Source organism: Biomphalaria glabrata, chromosome 14, assembly GCF_947242115.1.
Source record: "Biomphalaria glabrata chromosome 14, xgBioGlab47.1, whole genome shotgun sequence".
NCBI classification, from domain to species: domain Eukaryota; kingdom Metazoa; phylum Mollusca; class Gastropoda; family Planorbidae; genus Biomphalaria; species Biomphalaria glabrata.
In genome coordinates this window covers 30,750,981-30,771,696 of record NC_074724.1, presented here as the reverse complement: position 1 = coordinate 30,771,696, position 20,716 = coordinate 30,750,981, and the positions used below count along the sequence as shown (strand labels likewise).

The 20,716-nt window shown below is 31.3% G+C and overlaps 2 protein-coding genes across 2 annotated transcripts; one reads left to right on the top strand and one right to left on the bottom strand.

The window, feature by feature from the left end:
• The first annotated feature begins 4 nt into the window (after positions 1-4).
• On the top strand, positions 5-15,078 carry LOC106055140 (stabilizer of axonemal microtubules 1-like). The gene is made up of 11 exons (XM_056009773.1): positions 5-155; positions 1,379-1,495; positions 2,544-2,778; positions 3,407-3,481; positions 3,632-3,785; positions 6,084-6,206; positions 6,718-6,943; positions 7,358-7,496; positions 8,016-8,167; positions 9,248-9,398; positions 10,929-15,078. Exons 2-11 carry the CDS (start codon positions 1,398-1,400, stop codon positions 11,142-11,144), a joined length of 1,569 nt encoding a protein of 522 aa, XP_055865748.1. The 5' UTR covers positions 5-155; positions 1,379-1,397; the 3' UTR covers positions 11,145-15,078.
• Positions 14,527-20,686, bottom strand: LOC106055139 (gamma-secretase subunit PEN-2-like). The gene is made up of 4 exons (XM_013211285.2): positions 20,519-20,686; positions 18,781-18,925; positions 17,680-17,784; positions 14,527-16,151 (listed from the first exon to the last, which is right to left on the bottom strand). The coding sequence occupies exons 2-4, from the start codon at positions 18,839-18,841 to the stop codon at positions 16,012-16,014; spliced, it is 306 nt and encodes a 101-aa protein (XP_013066739.1). The 5' UTR covers positions 18,842-18,925; positions 20,519-20,686; the 3' UTR covers positions 14,527-16,011.
• Positions 20,687-20,716: the final 30 nt, after the last annotated feature.

Here is a 20,716-nt window from a genome sequence, read left to right as displayed (position 1 = left end):
AAATAGATCTAGATAAGTGCGTTGCTAGGTTCGTTGCTCAGGAACGCTGCCTATTGAAAACTACATTGAAAACCCATTATATTTTATTCTACTATTGAAATTGTAATTTCTTTTCATAGCGTTGAAAACATAGAGAGTCTACTTATAAAGGCAAGGTAAGAGTATACATTTATGATATAAATACAAATTTGCATAATCTTCTATATCGACCCCTCTATACGACGACGGCTAAGTACAATATGAATATTTTATCATTCAATTATTTCAATATCACGTTTAAAGGTGTCTTTTTTTGTTTGTACTTATTCACACGGTACTGTAACTGTAACATACTATATAATAGATCCAGACGACCTAGATTACTTTTTAAGTATATTTATTGAGAGATTCAAAGAAACTTTAATAAGCATATATATAAGTGAATTAAATAAGTGACTCAATCTATTTGAAATATGTCAATATGATCTACAATCTCTGCCTAATAATAGGATTGATATAGATATAGGCTATACTATACTATATTATACTATAGTAGTATATTGTAGTATAGTTTATTGATCTTTTCTTTGCATTCTAAGAAAATATAGGTCAATTTTTAATATAGGCTACTTTAAAAAATAAATGATTTCATGAATCACAGCTTGTTTTATTTGTGTTCATAATATTTAAGTAGGCATATATATATAAATATATATATAGTTAATAAGTTAATTAAAGATAAGGCCTGCGTACCCCCTTCAGAACTTGCAATCAGTGGGGGCAGGTGATGAAGCTCATCTATTGCTATAGCCAACAGTTAACAAGGGTGTCATGTAGCCAAAACAACATAGGTAAAGTACCTATTTGAGTTAAATTGGGTGTGCTGAGGAGCAACCTAAATTCCAAAGTTTAAAATCACAGCCTTCACCAGGATTTGAACTAGAGACCCCTCAGTTTAGAAACCAAGCATGTTACCACTCAGCCACTACACCCCACAGTTAATTAATGATCCCTATTTATATATAGATTTAATAAAATTTATTTAAAAAAAAGCGATAACAAAAGTTGAAAAATATTGGGTTTATAAGAATGTGAATGGCAAATATATTAATCTGTTTAGCAAATAAACACAAATGGGGTCTATACCTAAATCTTATGGCCTACATGTATTTATCTTTATATTTATCCTATTTATAGTACATTCCTGTAAATATTGACATAGATATTGGTTCACGTTTTAGAAACATATATATGATACTTTTGATATGCTATGCTCAATGTCAAAAAAAAAAAATCAAAATATGTATTTAAATATTGGTTACTTGCCATATTTTTTTTCAACTAAAAAAAAAGAAGAAGGTTTCTACTAAGTTTTGATATTTTAAAACCTTTGTTTCAGCAAAAACTTTTGTTCAAACATGCTTGAGAAACAAAACTCTTGCAGTATAGACAACTTGTCCATCTTTGATGAAGAGTTCCCTGATAATGTCTCCATAAGTGATCTTTGTGATTGTGGGTAAGAAGACAATTCCTAAAAATAATTTTATACCCTCTTATTTGCTATGAAATTGGTAATTTATTATAGTATCAAACCTCATCATATAAAACTACACATCTGCACAATGCTTTCTTTCTTCAAGATTTATTATTATACTAAAATGAATAGAATTTATTATATCATAATATTTATCATCAAACATCAAACAAATAAATGGTCCTGTAAAGTTAGTATATAATGAGGTTTGACTTTATTGACCACTTTATTGTTGTATTGAATTATTTTGATCATTTTGCATTGTTGCTATAAAAAGTTTTACAAATTCACATAGGCCTATTAACCTATATGTTGAACTTCAAGATTTTCTTATTCACTATGCTTTATGTATCATCTAGTTCAGTGATGCCCAAAATATGATGTGGTTCCATCTGGCCCGCAACAAGGTTCCATATGGCCCTATGAATACCCCATTAATTATTGTAAGAACTGTAGAATTCTGTTTCTGGTATTATTTGTTTTGTATTATCTACAAATGAATTCACTATGAAGCTTTGTAAGATTTAATTGTTGAATGAAAGTTATAATTGTCATGTATTGCACATCTACCAATCAGGATGTTTTCATTTCATTTTTATGCTAAATAAGCACATCCTATCAACAGAATATGTCATTCAAAGCACCTATTGAAAAGATATTTTGCTAAAGTATTTGTCAAAAGAGACTATTTTAAATATTTTTTTCTGTTGTTTTTGTTTTGTTTTTAAAATGAAGATTTTATAAATTAAATACACCTAAAATATTTCCTAATTATATCCTTACCTCTTCTTTTAATAACCCGCAGTATCTCTATGTTTTATACATTTTCAAATATTTCCATTAGATTGACAACCTAATCTGCATAGTTTTGATGTGGATGGCATTACAATTTTTTTTTTCTGGCTTTTTAGCTCTAAGCCATATTTTAAACTTCATATTCTACCATTTGAATATTTACAAAGATATAAACATTTAGATCAAACTGATCAAAACAAAACAAAATGTGAACTTCAAGTTAAATTGTTTCTAGGCGTCACAAAAGACAGCATGCTCACAAGGCCACCCAAGATCAGCACAAGGAGCCCTTTCCAAAGTCAGACTACATGTCTACTTTTCAAGCCATTCAGCATCCTCGTCCTAGATCATCCAAAAGACCTCCTGCAGTACACTGGGATCCCAGGCTTCCTCCCATGTACATTTCAACAAATCAAAAAGATGCTTTCAAAGACTTGGGAAATGTGGAAAGAGTGAAACCAATAATTCACGTGAGCCTTTGTGGTGTTTCTTTGCCAAAATACATTAGAGATATTTAAACTACATGATAAATCAAAGTAAGATGCCATTAGACATTAAAATTTATATTATATTGTGATATGAATACAAAATTATAATGAAATGTAAGGAAAATTTGTAATGAAACAGTATAAACATACACATTTTCATCCTTCATTATGTGGATAAAACTTCTTTCCCCCCTTTCATGAAGGATTATTAATGGCTAATACATTTTGACTATTAACACACATAAAAAATTTGTAAACCTGTGACTAAATTTGTCTATTTCAAATCCTGTGACCTCGCCACTATCTCCTCTGGTAGCAATTTTCCATCAAAAAACAGCTTTTAGCAATTTATGGCATACGAATGTATTATAAGTATTAAGGATGCGTTTCTACATTCTTAACTGCCTTTTTGTATTTGTTCTTTCCAACGACAACTTTTATTTTGGTCTTAAATTGCTATTACTTCAGCTTATTTTTGTAAAAAAAAAAAAAAAAAAGATATGAAATATATATGTGTTTGATATTTAAATTTGTAAGGTAATTATTTGAAATTTGAAATAATATAGTAATTATTGAGATTGAAAAAGAATCACATTTCTTAATTGTTCAGGCTGATAAGTATGAGCCATCTACAGAACCGCTAGATGGAGTTACTTGGTATTCTCAAGAGTTTACTCCTAAGAAGGTAAATTTCAATTACATTGCTTTTCAAAGAAAATTAAATTTCTCGCATATTTCATCAAATACAAATACAACGCTAAGAGTCTAAATAATGGTCTTCAGTGCTATATATATATATAAGATACTCATTTTTAATGTTGATTTTTTCTTAAAGATAGTCAATGAGACAGCTGTGCGTCCATCTTCTAGAAGAAACCTTATTCATCTTGAGCCTGGCCAGTTTGATGATATGACAACCAACAAAAAACATTATAGGAGATGGGTACCACAGCCAAATCTGAGTTTTAGTGAACTACCAAGCTTTACTGGTCAGTTGTGCATCCAAAGTTAAAAACACATTAATACAAATTGAAGTTTAGCATACTATTGATCATTTTGTTTTTCTATATAGAATCATATCTTTTTGCAAAAACAATGTTAACCATCATTTATGATGTCTGCTATCTTTTTCATGATGTTCCCTCCCTTAGTTTGTCATCTTATGCATCAAAGGGTGAAAATTATGGTGAAACTCATACATTTCATCATAAGCAAACTCATTATGGAATCACAGAAATTATATTAGTTCATTATTTATATATTGCATTAAGGTGGATTTTAGTTCCTTACCTGTTTGATACTTCGAAGGGCTCTGATGGTTCTCCACTTTCTTGGACACGTTCCTTCATGCCATCATGAAATTGTCTCACCATGGTTATGAATTTTCGTGGACAGCCATACTTTGACATAATCTTCCAGAGTCCTACTCTGCTAACAGTGTCAAATGCCTTTGTTAGGTCGACATATATTGAGAACAGGTCAGCATTTTGTTCCAGGCATTTTTCTTGGAGCTGCCTTGCTGCAAATCGATAGTGAAATTGACCTGCGTATCGCCAAGGCCAGTGCATCCTATGGCAGACTGTCTAAAAATGTCTGGAACAGACGTGGTATCACCACAAATACAAAGCTAGGAGTCTATAGAGCCGTCATCCTCCCTACATTGCTCTATGCCTCAGAAACATGGACAGTGTACAGATAACATGCAAAGTAACTGAACCACTTTCACATGACATGCCTGAGAAAAATACTGAATGTCAAATGGCAAGACAAAATACCAGACACTGAAGTCCTTCGAAGAGCGTGCCTGCAAAGTGTCCACACAATCCTGATGCAGTCCCAGCTGCGATGGGCAGGACACGTCTGCAGAATGGAAGACCACCACATCCCTAAATGACTCTTGTATGGCCAACTAAGCGAAGGAAAGCGCTCGCAAGGTGGTCAAAGAAACAAAACAAAAAAAACAAGAAAAACATAAAACAAATTACTTAAAAAAAAACAAAGCTTATAGTAATGTAATTGTATCAATTAGTTTGGATCAGTCATGTAATTATATGTATGATTGACCTAGACATAATAAATATGTGCGATTAGAAATATTTTTACCAATTGTTTTTCTTTAGCTTTTAGCTTCTTTTAGCTATGATCCTATCACTTGTCTGGACCGGTGACCCGACAAAATAGCGGCGACAAAATAGCACAAAATTTCCCGACAAAATAGCACAAGACAAAAAAGTACGGACTTATAAATGATGTGTATAAAAGTACAGGATTATTAGTAATTTAATGTCCTGGGCAGCATTTATGTTGATGTCTCTATCTTTTTCAATATTAATAGATCTGAAATTTTGCCATATTTGCAAAGAACGAGAGTACTTTAAATTTTATATCATTCCCCTTTTTCACCAATGTTTAAAATGCATAACTTGCTAAAAATAGGATTTTGAAATGTGGTTACCCTGTTCAAGCAGTGATGGAATTTCTACGTGACATTTCCTATAATTTAACTTTGTGAAAGTTTGTGTGTGTGTATAAATCTGACAAGTATCTTTGCCTGTTTTTAAAGTACACTTTTGGGATGTAAATAAATGATATATTTAGAAATTATTCATTTTAGCTTATTATAATTTTTGCTGACTGTTTGCATATTTATATTTTAAGATTTTGTGTTTCATGCAAAATGACTTAAAAATAATGATAACATTAAAACAAAAAAAAAATATTGGCTCTATTCATATTTTACGATATCTAAAGTATTTCTTTCAAAATGACTGAAATATATTTTTTCTGCACTATTTTGTCGGTGCTATTTTGTCAGCGCTATTTTGTCAGCGCTTTTTTGACGGTGTACCGTCTGGACCAGTTGTGAAAAAGGGGGGGAGGGGGGGAAGAAAGAGTATGTTTGTGAATGTTTACATGATCATTTTTTAAATGCATAAGAAAAATTTCACTTAAGGCTCAAGAGTCCTCAAGGGGACTAATTCAATATATACCACCACATCTGTCAAGTAATATTTATTCCTCATGTTAAAGATACCAAACAAATTAATTAATTACCAAAAGAACAAATTCATTAATGTTTTTTATTGATTCTTGTGTTGTCATCAAAGACAAACAATTGTGCAAAATTTCAGCTTAATCCGACATTGGGTTTTGGAGAAATAACATGTACAACCTTTTTACCATACAGACAGACAGACAGGCAGAGTGAGTTAATAAAAGCTTTGTACAAAACAGCAGCATTTATTTAAATAATTTTTATTATCTCCTTTTTCTTAACTTTCCTTCAGGCTCCATATTATTCCCGGACAAAGAAAATTTACCTGTGACAACAACAAGAGATACATTCAAAGGAATATTTGCCCCACCTCCAGCTCAGATGAAAATGCCACCTCCTAGCATAAAAATTGAAGGTACTAGCAGCAGCTTATTTAATAGGCTTTTTTTTTTCATAAAATAAAAAAAAAAGATAATTCTTTTTCTTTTATATAAATAAGATTTTTTAAATTAAACTTATCTTCCATATTGTTTTGCTTTGTTTTGTCACCATCAAACTAATTGCAAAATTTTGCATCCAATTTTTTTTTAAGCAAGGGACCAAACTCTTTATATTATCAAAATTGAAAAATAAGAGTAATATATTCCTCCTTTATGAAGCTATATATAATGTCTTTTTGTACGAGTGATTACTTTGCTCTTAATAACTAATAAATGATAGATAAAAAAGATTTTACTTTATTAGAAAGTGTCTAAATAGATTGATTCGATTTTTAAATGATTTAATTTTTTTTTTTTAGGTTTTCTGTCTTTTTCCTGAAGGATTTAACAAGATAATCTATCTAATACTAAACATGAAACAAAAAATTTATTATTGAAATAAAAATAATGTATATAAACGTTTTCTCTTCCATTTTTTTATTTTAGGAGATCATTTCTTCGACACAACTCATAAATCCACTTACAAGCAAATTGAAGGTGATCATCGCTCTAGGCAAGTTGTTCAAAAAGAAACAATGCCACAAAGAAAAGGTTTATTTTTTGGAGTGACACAGACACAGGAAGATTTTCCAGGTTTCAAAGGCCACCAACCACGGCCACCAAGGCCAGTGGACCCTCCCCAACCTACAATAGATCTTAAATTTGATAACAAGTAGGTATAAAATAATAAGACTACTGCAATGTATTTTTGTACTATCTTATGACACACATATGTGATGGTTCTTGTAAGTAGAACTCTTTTCTGTCTGCACATTACTTTTAGCTATTCAAGTTAAGTAAACTTTCATTATCATCATCATCATCATCATGGAACATAGGGCCTCAGTAAAAGCACCCCACTCATGGTCTCCTTCTAGTTTTTTGAAGTATTCTATAAATGAAGTGAAAATTGTAGTACATTTTTTGGGGGGGGGGGAGGGGGGGGGGTTGACTTAAACCGGTTTTCAAAAGGTTTTAACACTTTTTTTTTAGGAAATGAATTTAATTACACCTGTTTGAGATTGAAACCAGTACAAATTAAAGAAGATATAAATGATGATATAGCTTACTGTTGTTTTTTTTTCAGACAAAATTTCTCTACAGAAAATAGGTCAATATTTCGAGGTCATGATGTAAGTGAACATCCTGCAGCACCATCTTGTAAGAAAGTTGAAGAAGAATACAAAGTACCCTCTGTCAAGTTTGAGACAGAAACAAGCCAAAAGGTGGGAAATTGTTTCAACAATAGAGTATCCTAAGTTTTAGTATATAATAAAGAATGATTGAAATATTGTTACCTAATGCCTTAACAGAAGAGCTTCACACTTCTCTCCTTGGTTTCAAAGTACATAAATTGCTTCTAGGTGCAAAATTATAATGGGAAAGAGCTTCTTATTTTTATACTTTTTTTGTGTGGTTGTTTTAAGTTTAAAGATTGAAATTTCTTAATTGAAAACAAGTAGACTGCCGATACATCTATATTGAAAGACTAAAGAGGTTAGGTTGTATCTTTGTCTTAGATTTACTCAGTGGTATAATTGATAGCAGCCTGGTCATGTGGTATGCAATTTGGGCTGTTTATATTATGGTCCTTGTTTTAAATCTCTCCCTCCACCATCCTCTGCTGTCCTACAGAAGTGTTTCCTAGGACATAAATTCATTTTTAAAAGGAATGTCTGAAACTCTGAATTCAAACTTTTTCTGTTAACCATAAGATTCTCACAAATACTCACTCTTTTCTTCAGAGAGACTTTCAGCCCATAGATCTGAAAGCTGCAGAAAATGTCAGGATTTCATTTCCCATGTCTAAGTTGTCTCTGTCAGCAGATGCTAAGTTTGATGGTAGGACAATGAATCATGAGTTGTTCCAGGACTGGGGTGTACAGCCCAGGGTCAGGTAAAAATATTGAATAGTGCTTTAAAAAAATGTTGGAAATGAAGTAGTTCAAAATTTTTCATAGCCTACTATCAGAGGTGGACTGATCCTATGGGACTTTGGGCTAATTCCCAGTAGGCCAGGACCTAATGGACTGGTGGAAAGAAACAAGAACGCTTAGAAAATTTTAAGTCCAAGGCTATTTTAAAGACTCTATAAAAAATTGAAAAAAACATCGGATGGCTGCCTGGTTGTGCGATTAGCACGCTGGACTGTTGTTTAGACTTATCAATAGTCCTGGGTTCAAACCCTGCCTGCTCCCATCCCCAATCATCATGCGGGAGGTTTGGACTAGGATGCAAGTTATCTTCCACTCAGAAAGAACATCTGAAATATGTAAAACATTTTACAAACATTTTAAAACATGTATGTTTCAAAATGTTTTGAAAGAATATATGAAAACAAAAATTTATATTAAAAACTATTTTATATTTATTAACATTTAAGATTTTAAAACCATTAGTTTAAAATATAGTTGTGCCTATTTTGACTTGGGATGCAGGTCATGAAACTCAAGGACAAGATAAAAAAATTATTTTAAGTTACATCAATCTTGGTCATTAGGGTACACTAGTAGTTATCCTTAAAACCTTTATTATGCTTTAAATTTTTTGCTCAAATACACAAAAACAGTAACTGGAAATCATTAAAGACATTTTCACAAAATTGTTAATTTAAAAAAAAAAAATCATTCCATAAGATTCTATTTCTAGTCATTCAGCACTGCATTTTAGTGCTTTATAGATAAACCATCCATCCATCCATCCCAGAAGCTCTACAGCCCAAGGAGGTCCCTGGCCTGCTTTAGCACATCTCTCCTTCTGATCTATCCTGTGCTTTACGTCTCCATGCCCGGACTTTTAACTGTTGTAGATCAGCCACTACATCATCAAGCCACCGTACTCCTGGTCTGCCTTTGGGGCGCCTGCCTTTTAGTTAGGTTTTGTCGGTGAATGATCAGCAACCTGTTCTCTTTAATTGAGATTTCAATTACTTCATTTATCCTAAACTTATAGTTGTATTCATAATTGTTTACCTTAGATATGGAGACTTTCATGAAAATCGTCCGTACATACCCAGCAAGAATCCATTCACCAGCCAGAGTGTTACACAGTCAACATTTGTTCCTAAACCTTTAGAGACTATATCTAGACCTAAGCCACAAGATCGACCAATATCCAAGAGTGGGGAGGTAGGTCTATTGTTCATACCAGTTTGTAATTTGTTTTACTAGTAAAATAATTAATTGATAATTGTTACTGTATCATTAGTGAGTTTTTTCAGCCATCTTCAACTTTTTTGCATTTTGACATGTTAGAGTTCTCTATCCTAAAATTTTAACATATTCAAATTTGTCAAAATTAGACAATTCTACAGACATAACTTTTATGTCAAATTATATACAATGAAAATGCTTTTATTACTCCTTTAATTTGTCACTGATTACCATTCCAAGACACATCTATCATCTCTATAGAAAATGTAATACATGTCTTGAAAGAATTTATTTCATTTCTCAGAAGAATGAAAATATTTGCACAGCTTAGAATAAAAACATTTTAACAATGTGATCATTCTCATTAAATTTGTAATAATTGTCACAATCCAATTTTATTTCCTTATTTACCACTAAATATCATGTTTATAGAAAATATGTTTATGAGAAAAGGACAATTAATGGAAGTGCTAAAACTAAATCAGATAAACAGTATGAAAAGTGACACCGGTAGCAAAGACAAACAGACACAAACACTCTTTTGTTCCCCTGGCAATCAAATCATTAAATAAGAACAATCTGGTATAAACTTTGTCACGTGTAAATTATGAGTGAGTCTGGTGTGAATGTACACTTTGGTTTCTTATAGTTATAATGTTTTTTGTTTGGTGTAATGCACAAATTGTAAGACAAATTTCCATACGGATAATAAAGATTATTATTATTATTATTATTATTATTATAAATTCATGAATGTTTGAAATTTTAAATGCTATTTACATGCTATTTCCATTGTTTCATCAATATTTATAAAAAAAGATCTCTGTTGTTGTATATGGTATATAAAAATATGTAATGTAAAATAGACCATAAGAGACATATCAATAAACTAAAACTTTATAAGAATTCAAGATCTTTATATTAATTATATGTGTAGAAAACTCAGTACTACACAATTCTTTTTCCTTAACTTTAATGTATGTAGAGCAAGAGAAAAAGTGAAAAAAAGAAAAACTAAAATTTTATTTGTGCTTAACAACACTCATAATTATATATCTGACTTTAACAAGAGCCATATTTTTGTAATGTGTAAAACTGTAGATATGTGTTGATAATTGAGTGTCTTCATATAATTGCTGCCTGGTGTTGTGCTCTTTGGACTGTTATCTCGATAGCAATAAGTTCTTGACCAGTATTGTGACATGCATGGTTTCTGTGCAGGGTCTTTGCAAGAGAGCATTAGAGCTTCTCAAGCCCTTATTCAAATGGAAATTGAATTCATGATCTCAATAGTTTTAATTTCAAACTCTGCACATTGTCATCTTCTGCAGTCCTGTAGAAAATTGTAAAATGGATATATAAATCTTCATCTTTGAAGAAACTTCAGAAAAACTCACAAAAGAAACTATTAAACAATATTTGTTTTTGTTATTTTAATTCATGCTTAAAAGAGAGTAATGAATATGTAATAAAAATCTTATGCAATTATTACATTTTCTCTCTAAGGTTAATTTCAAAACAGTATACCAAGAGGAGTACCAGAAGAAGCAGGCTAGGATGTGCAGGGCTCAGGTTTACCTGATTCAACAGGAGCTCAAACGACGGAAGAAAGAAGCACAACAGAAGAAGCTGCTGGAGTCGGAGCCAGCACGTGAGAAATGTGTCTCAGCACCAAACAAACCTTTTGTTGCAGCAAGTTTAAACACCAAGGCTGTGGCTTAAGTCCTGAATTCTTAGCACAGAACTTTTCAGCCTCTTGTCGCAGCAAGGAAATGTTGTTTTAAGAGAATAATTATTAAATGTTTAAGGTCTTAGTAGCTGTTACAAATTATTGCTGTAATAAATGTTTACAAAAAGCAATAAGATTGTGTCCGTAAACAAACAAGCCATTTACTATGATGTATATTGTAAATAGGTTTATCGCACTATTTTTTTTAATGAAAAAAGAATAACTTTTATAACCATATTATTACTTATAAGATCCTAGATATTTTTAATCATTAGTCAGTATAAGTGGATTAAAATAACAGGCATATGATAAGAAGCCAATATCATTAGTAAATCATTATATAAAAATATACAATACAAATTGTTGTCCAAAATCTACATTTTATTATTTTAATCTACTAAATGGAACTCTAAATTGGTGCTGAAACAATGTCTTTTAAAATTTCACCAATTAGTATTAGACACCCTTTCGCTGTGTTTTGAATATAATGTTGACTATGCCTAATAAACATTGCTGTGTATTGACTGGAGTGTTGACTATGTTCTGGCGAAGGTAACAACTAATTCCAGCTATCCAACTAAACACAGGGGAAAGGGTGTCCAATATAAGATAAAAAATTTCACATAAAAATAAAGTAAAAAAAAAATGTTCCTTTTAAAATTTTTAATATATATTATTTTATGTGATATATTTTATGTTTAATATTGTATCTCATAAATACAATTTTAATGTTTTATTATATTTTCTTTAATTATATCATTAAAGCTTTTAGTAGTTGTGTTAAATGTGATTTGTTATGGCAATTCATCAAATTATGAGGCTGTGAGCTATTCAACATTTGTTTTGAGCTGTTCAGCTTGTAAACTTTGTGCCACATAAATGCTTTTATTTTTTTTTTTATGTATACATTTATGTTGTCTAACACTGGACAGTATTATACACTACTTAGTGTAAGTTACAAAGTTTTTTTTTAAATTTATATCTATACACAGAAAAATGTTGTAACAGCATATCTACTTGATCACCTTAAATGCCATCAACTTAGATTTTTTAAAGAGAAACTTAGCTATATTTTATATTTATAATATAGAGACTAAATCTTAGTTACAGTATCAGCATTGTACATTATTTGCATGCAAACAGAAATACATAAAAGCAGCTTGTAGGGACAATTTAAATTTGAGAATCATTACCTTTAAAGAAACAGAACAAAATATTTTTCGTTGTAAATCTATTGTTTTACTTTTTTTTTTGTTTCTCAAAGCTTGTCCTATACTCTAGCAGGGCACAGTATCCAAAAAAAAAAAAATAGAAATTTCTACATTGATGATGATCAAGTCAACTTTACATTTTTCCTCTTGTAAATATATGTAATATGTGTTATATTTCAATTGGTATTGTATTGCTAGTATTGTAATCATTGTTGGTATAGTACTGCATCCTTCAAAGTTCAAATACTCCAAGCATTAGCTAAAGGAATATAGTACAAGTTACTGTGTACAGAGTTGATATTACTTTCGATACATTTTTTAAAATCCTATATCTCATAGTGGCGTGGTGGCTGAGTGGTTAAGCGGTTGGCTTCTGAACCTAGGGTGCTGGGATTGAATCTCGGTGAAGACTGGGATTTTGAGTTTTGGGATTTTATGGGTGCCCTTGAGTCCACCCAACTCTAATGGGTACATGACTTAAGTTGGGAAAAGTAAAAGCAGTTGGTCGTTGGGCTAGCCACATGACACTCTCATTAACCGTGGGCCACAGAAACAGATGAACTTTACATCATCTGCCCTATAGATCGCAAGGTCTGAAAGGGGAACTTTAAATATCACATGTATTATAAAGCAGAAATGAACGTTGTTAAAAAAAAACTAAAAGATTATTTTTACTACTATACAGTATACATTTACATACATACATGTATTTATACAATAATTAAAAGTAGGCAGTGGGGATTATCTCTCATAATTTTTACAACTAAATGACTTGTATTTCAAAAGGCAGTGCAGGATTTATCTATAACTTAGGGACCCTAATAAATATTAGGAAACCAATAGCCCCATATTTCCAATAACTTAGAGCCTTTCCTAGTCTAAATAAGGCACTGTTAACAAAAGGCCTCAGACAACCAAGTCCAGCACATAACCTGTGGTGACACAAGCAGATGAAGGGGTTTGGTAAAACTTGGTGTTTCTGGCCTATTTCGTTCCAAACACATATTTTATGATGTAAAGGTTTCAGCAGTCAAACAAAAAATTCATTTGGATCATGCAGGATAGGTTGAGACCCAGGGCCATGACTTATCATTCTATCCTAGGGAACATGAATGAAATATTGTCCCTTGAGATAGAAGAACCCTCACCCAAGTCAAGTACACATTCATACTGGTAATCACATATGCCTCCGTGATCTAATTACCATCACTATATCCAGTATTACATATATCAAGTAAAATATAAATTATTTCTATAACACTCTTGTTTTCAATCAAGCATTATACCAATATTTATATTTAGCATTATACCAAGAGAAAGGTAGCCATTTATTGTTGTCCAGTACTTCTAGATTTTTTTGAGAATTAAAAATGCCTTTATGTTTTGTATGATAGATACCTTCAGTTCCACAAAGAGAAAACTAAATCAAGTAATTTTTAATTGTGTTGATATATTTTAAAAAATGTTTAATTTCAAAATGTAATATAAATCTATATTTTATGTTGATTGTTCCATTCAGAAACAGCATACAATCACTCTTTTTTGTGGGGCTTGTGTTTGACATTTCAAAATTGTATTTATTTATTGTCAGTGCCTTTACAAAATTTTCAAAACTGTGTAAAATAATTGTTGTAAAATTGTGCATTTTTTTATTTGTGTGCTCTATTTACAAGATTGAGATTCAAAACATATGTCTCATTTATAATGTATTCAATGTAGTAGATGAAGTCTTTTCAGTGCCATTTGAAAACCTTGAAAAAATTGTAAGCCAAAACTGATCCTAATATGAATCTATTTTGATGTGAAAACAAATAAATAAATCAGTATTTGTAACTAAATGATAAGTTATTTTTCTAAGTATTATTAATATATATCAGAATTGTGTCTAAAAATCTTGGAACCAATGAAGGGTAAAAAACCATAACTATTTGTAGGACTGTCATCTTCATGACACAAGTGACTTGGTTATTTATATTACTTGTGGTTGGAGAAATCTCATTCTTTTTAATTATTTCTCTTATTTTAAAAGAAGAAATTGATAGCATTAAATATCAAATATTATCTTTCTGAAAATGCTTTAAAAAAAATATGACAACAATAACATTATAATGGCGAAACTTATGAGCACAACTCACATATTTAATAGAAAGAAGGCAAAAAAAAGTAATTTAAAAATTAGTTTATTAACTTTCAAAATTGATACTGCTATTTGATACAAACAGCAAACATTTCAAGATGACAGAGCAATTATTGTATTTTAACCAGTGGTCTAGCCAAGTGACACTATTTCAATTTTTTTTGTTTAAAGTACACACATCAAACTCAACTCTTTGATGAATTGGGATAGACGCCCAATACATATCCCACTTTTCAGGCTATATTTTTTTTTCACTCAATATAAAAGCCAAGCACACAAAATTCTTAATTATTGTCAAATATATAAATAGTAGTTTAATAAAAACCGACCTAAAGCCAATGTTATACTAAACTTTAGATCCTGTAACAGTAGTTAAGCTGAATAACAATGTATCTAAAGCCAATGTTATACTTTAGACCCTGTGACAGTAGTTTATTTAACTTATATTACTTTTGATGGTATGGGCTGAATATTGAAACTAACATTTTCTTTTAGTGCAAGCAGTGTCCAAGACCCTGAACCCAATAATCCTTTCCACTGATCTACTGCTGTGTACTTTGATTAGATGCACTTTTTTTTTTAGAAAAAATGGGGAAAAAAAAAGGTTTGGGAAACCCTGTGATATGTACATTCTATCAAATATCATTCAACAATGTTTGCACATAACTGCAATAAAATATCTTGAAACAAACAATTTAGATAAAAAGAAACAACATAGTGAATGAAACATGACACTTTGAATATGAAATTTTTTGGTCCCTTCTTACTGTCTAATATTAAAGCATTTGAAAGCTGATAGTAAAGCATGAGAGTTTGTCATTTTAATAAAACTTAATCAACAAATGAACATTTTATTTTAAAATAAGGTAGGATGTTTTATCAAATAATAATTAATAGTTACATTTTATTTAGATAAAACTTTTGTGCTCTTCTATGGAAAAATGTATAGATAAAATCTATTTTTAAATCCTGGAGATTAAAACACACACACTTCTTGTTATAGAGTCCTCATTATTAACAAAAATGATATACTTGATGTTGGGTGTGTTGTCTGACTTTTAGATAGCTGAGCAGTTGAAATCAAATGAAATTTTGTAGGGGATCGTACAGGCAGCTGAGTAGTTGTGCTAAACAAATAACACTCTATCAATCAGGGGCCAAAAAAAACAACAAAACAGGGGAGATAAAAACCATTAGCACCACTGACCACAAGGTCTCAATGGGAACTTACAATTAACAAGAAACAAAAATACAGGATTTATGTTTGATCCAAAATAGTAATCTCATTAAGTAAGGAGATAAAGCTTTTAACAATCACCAATAGTTTTAGAAAGCGAAAAAAAAAAAAACAAAAGCTTGTTCCACAAGACATTTTTCTAGGCTTTGCAATTGATGACTTTGATTCTAACCCTGATCCATAGGCTTTTATATATACAATCAAATGATTGCAAAAACAATACATATGTATACATATATAGTACACTACGAAAAGCAGACATCTTTGGTTAAGATTTAAGCTTCACCAAGAGGAATAACAAATGTTAGAAGATCCCCGGTTGCACCCCAGGAGACTCTGTTCAGCTGAAAGATGATCACCCATGTGATAATGGCTGCCAACCAAATTGCGCTGCCTATAATAGATCTTGTAACATCTGTTGAAGAGTTTCATTAAAAATGTAACTTTAAAAAAAAACAACAACAGTTCTTTAGTTTTAGTTCCAGTTTATAAGTAGTAAGCACAACCAGGTACTCAGAAAATAATGCAAATTGAAAGCGCACCCCCCCCCCCCCAATGGATTGATAGAGAGAAAAACAATTCAAGAAGAAGTCTCATATGTCATCAGAATTCACATCTACGTACATTGTTTCTGCAATCTCTCCAATAAAACTAGAAAGAGTTTGGTAAGTAAAAATTTAACAGAGCTACTAAAAACTCAAACTGAAAAAAATTATTCAGTAAGAGTCAAGTTTTTGTTTATCTAAGCAAGTTTAGAGATACCAAACATAGAAAAATATATTGAGACACTATGAAAATTGCCATGGCTTAGTTACATACTTCAAGCATTTTTTAAAATATACTCATTTTGACACTTTAAAAAAAAATCAAAAATAAGCAAAATGAATCTACTACTTTATCATACAACGGAACACAGGGGTAATTAGGGAACTGACCAAGCAAGCATAGTGGAAATTAAATTATTGATAGAAATAAGTTGAAGTTGCTGTACTGAATCATGACAGTTCTTACAAGTTTTCAAATCTAAGTCTTGGGACTTAGGACATATATTATAAGTTGTATACTAGAAGTCTTAGTATTCAAGTTAACATTCAAGGGTCATCATCATCAAACTCCATTTGATTGAGGGCTTGAGAGGTTCAAATCATCTCTTGGAAAGAAACCTGGACAGAAACCCTGCTGTTTTGCGTAGTGCATGCATATAAACATACAGGTCAAGAATTTGTGGTTTTCAAGACTTGTCAAGACAGAGATCATAAGTCTAGGGCAGTCAAAAAGAAAATGAGACACAGGTTCCTTTTCTTCACTGCAGCGAGGGTACAGTGAATCAGAGTTTGGCCATAGCCATGTGAAATATGCAATGTGCTTTAATAGCTTGCTCAGGCCTTTACAGCCTCCACTATGGGGAAGTACGTTCAGGGCGCCTCATGTGCTCCAAGACTTTGAAGGCCTTTTGGGACTTGTCCCAGTGCTCCAACCACTATTCATTTTCTTTTCTTTTTATTGTTGCCAGAGCATGATGAAAACTCACAGCCTGCTCAGTAGGTGGTGTTAGCCATCCCTGGTAAACCAAGTAGTCTGCAATGGTGTTTCCAGTCACATCAATGTGACTTGGATACCCACTAAATATTCAAGGGTTAAAAATTCTGTATTAAAGCTAAATGTATTGCAATATTATGAACTACCCTGAGTGGATTAAAATAATAAAGTTATCTATAAAAAGTAACGGAATTAAGTCAGTCATTGTAGCCTGGTATGAAAGTATTCCCTATATTCTGGAATTAAATTTTACAAGTTCATGCTAACAACTATTTAACCACAAATTTAGAGGTTTCTGAATTCATTGCAGAAGAAAAAGATGTCGCTTGGTATTGTATTCCAATATTATTATTCCAGGGGCAATTGAATTTAAAAAAAAAAATTATAAAAAAAAAATACTTTACATGTTCGAATCTCTGACTGCTCAGCATAGTGAGGTTTCCGGAAAGCTTCTTTGAAAAACCAAATGGCATTCACAAGCCAAAGAAAAGGGAGGAGAAAGAATCCAGCTGGAAAAAAACAAAAACATTGTTAAACCTTTAGAATGTCATAGTTTTATAGCTTTTATGTTTTTGGGGGGTGTAACTAGTGAACTACCATATTAGATTGAAAACTTATCAGGTCAAGCACACGACTGAGTTCCTTCAAAATTAGGTTAATTTACAATTATTACAAAGAACTTGCAAGAAGTCATTAAAAAACAACTGAAATCATTAGTAAAATGATCTCTAGAAAAAAAAAAGCAGCGGCTAAAAATGGTCTAATAAATTAATGTGGATTGCAGTTTAAAAATTATTTGTGAACCTGTGATATAAAGAGTAATGAGTAAAAAAAATAATTAAGCCATTTTATGTAACTTGCCATTACATGGGGTGAGATGACACTGTTGGATGCAGATTTAAAGGCTCATTGCCAAAGCAATACAATTCTTTTATTCCTAAAAGCATTTGGTCAGCATTCAAATTTTGTACTTAATTGCATCCACAGAGAATTACACCACTTAAAAATAGATGAGAACGCCATTATAGGAGAGAAGTTGCATTAAGCAATATTTGGATACAATTTGACAGACAAATTTACATTTTAACTTTTGTGTTTGTTAATAAGTTTGATTACATTGAATTAAAAAGAGATAATGAGTTTCAAACTTTATGAATTAGTTAAAAGAGCAAGTGAGAATGTCACTTTAAACGATAGTAACATAAAATAAGAAAATATATTAAACAATACTTTTTTTAAAAAACAAAGTTTAGCTTATATTAAGCATAGTTGTATCAATTAGTTTGGATCAGTCATGTATTTAAATTTGTAACAGATCAAGAATCTTGACTAACAATAGAAAACATTTATAAAAATTAAAAAAAAAGGAGAGGAATGACCTGAATCAGAACTCATGGTTCAAACCTTCTCAGGCTTCTCAAACCAACATGTAACTACTTTGCTAGTGGAGAGCTTATGAAAATAATTATAAAATATAATATAACAAGTATATTAATTTTACATACCTAAATAATATTTCCTACACAGAATCAATTTGTCTTCATTTTTTAATTTCTGCAAATCCATTGCAGTAAATGGCTTGAATGTTGTCTTTCAGCTGCCTTTCAAAATATAGAGTGTTAGCTTTCACAGTCTGTTTCTTTTGTATCTCTACAGTTGAAAACATTTGAAAGCAAACATATAAATTAATTAAATTTTATAAAAAAAAGTTCCCCTTTAAGACCTTGTGGTCTAAATGGCAGATGATGTAAAGGTCATCCGTTTCTGTGGCCTATGGTTTATGAGGGTGTCTTGTGGCCAGCACAATGCCTTTACTTTTCCTAACTAATGTCAGGTACCCATTAAAGCTGGGAGAACTCAAAGATGTCCAAAGATCCCAAAATTAAATATCCAAGTCTGCAACGGGATTCAAACCCAGGACTCAAGTTTGGAAGTCAAACCCTTTATCCCTCAACCACTGCACCTCCGACTTAACTTATAACAGCAAGAATTTATATATATGACATGATAAGAATACAGTTGAACAAGTCCAAGACTAATTTAAAAAATAAAAATGCAAGTATATAAAATCTAGACTTGATCTAAAACAAATAAAATTTTTTTTTAAAGTCTTAGTGCAGGTTAAATCAAAATTTGAAAATTCAATACACGTCTTTATATAGATATGTATATATAGTAATATCTATATATATAATTCTCTTCATGGCCTAACCATGCCGGACACCACGTTAAAGTCGGACTAGAGTTACCCCACGTAACTTTTGTGGTGACAGAGTAAGGCTCAGAAAAAAAAAGAGGGAGGGGGGCAGAACAAGTAATCTTTCTCTTTACATATATTTGACTACATTTATGTGTGTATTTTTTTCACAAGTCAATATCTGGTGTCATTAAAATAGTTACATGTTTTTTCTGTAGATTTGTTTTGATTTTGCCCCTTCATATTGCCCTTTGTTTCCTAACCATGGCCACTGCTTCACATATATTACGTGGAGTCAACAGGTCTTTCAATATAGTCGAAATTCCTGCATCAGGTAACTGTTTATGTCTATCAGTCGCATATTTCTGGAAAAATGTCATCGACAAAACCGTTGCTATTGAATTTCGCAAGATGGCTGTAAGCTTTGTTTGTGAACATTGGGATAACTATGGCGACACCTTGTCCGTTGAAGCAAAGAAGCACAGTCATACACTCTGCTTGACAATACGCTGCCTACATGAATACTTCCGATGTTTATGGTGGCGAGGCTGAAATTATGGCGATGTCTCAAATACTTCCTGCTACTATCACTATTCACTACCGAGAATGTCCGCATGACATACTGGAGTGTAAAACTATTGCAGCTGCTACCTTACAAACTGTCCTTATTCCCCAAATATCCCTGACTCCATCAGATTCAAATTTGCCTTTTACCCGCACTACAAAATAACGGTGTATGCTACGCAGTGAGTCGACTAGTTATTAACTTATTATTATAATATTAATTATTATTTTTATAACAATATTCAATAAACATTTAAAGTAATAATAAATTAGTAATATTCATTTGCTAAGCCAAGAACTAAAGTGAAACTAGAATCTAGATCTAGAAACTCTAGATTTATAACTAAAAGTAAAACTAAAAGACTAAAACTAAAACTTACTAAAAGATATAATATAGTATAGTAATAATATTTTAATAATAATAGTATAGTATAGTATAGAGATAGAAATAGAATAAATAGAAGTAAATCTGTATCGTATACCTAAACTACGGTAGATCTAATTAAACTTAGACTTGAAATTGTCTTTAAGATATCTAGATCTAGACTCTACTAAATAGATTCACAGTCTACAGTGTATTTAGACTTCTGAGCTGTAGATATAGATCTAGATCTAGATCTAGATTCAATGATCAATCCTATTATAGATCTATTTCCTAGTTGGTCTTAATTCGGTGATTC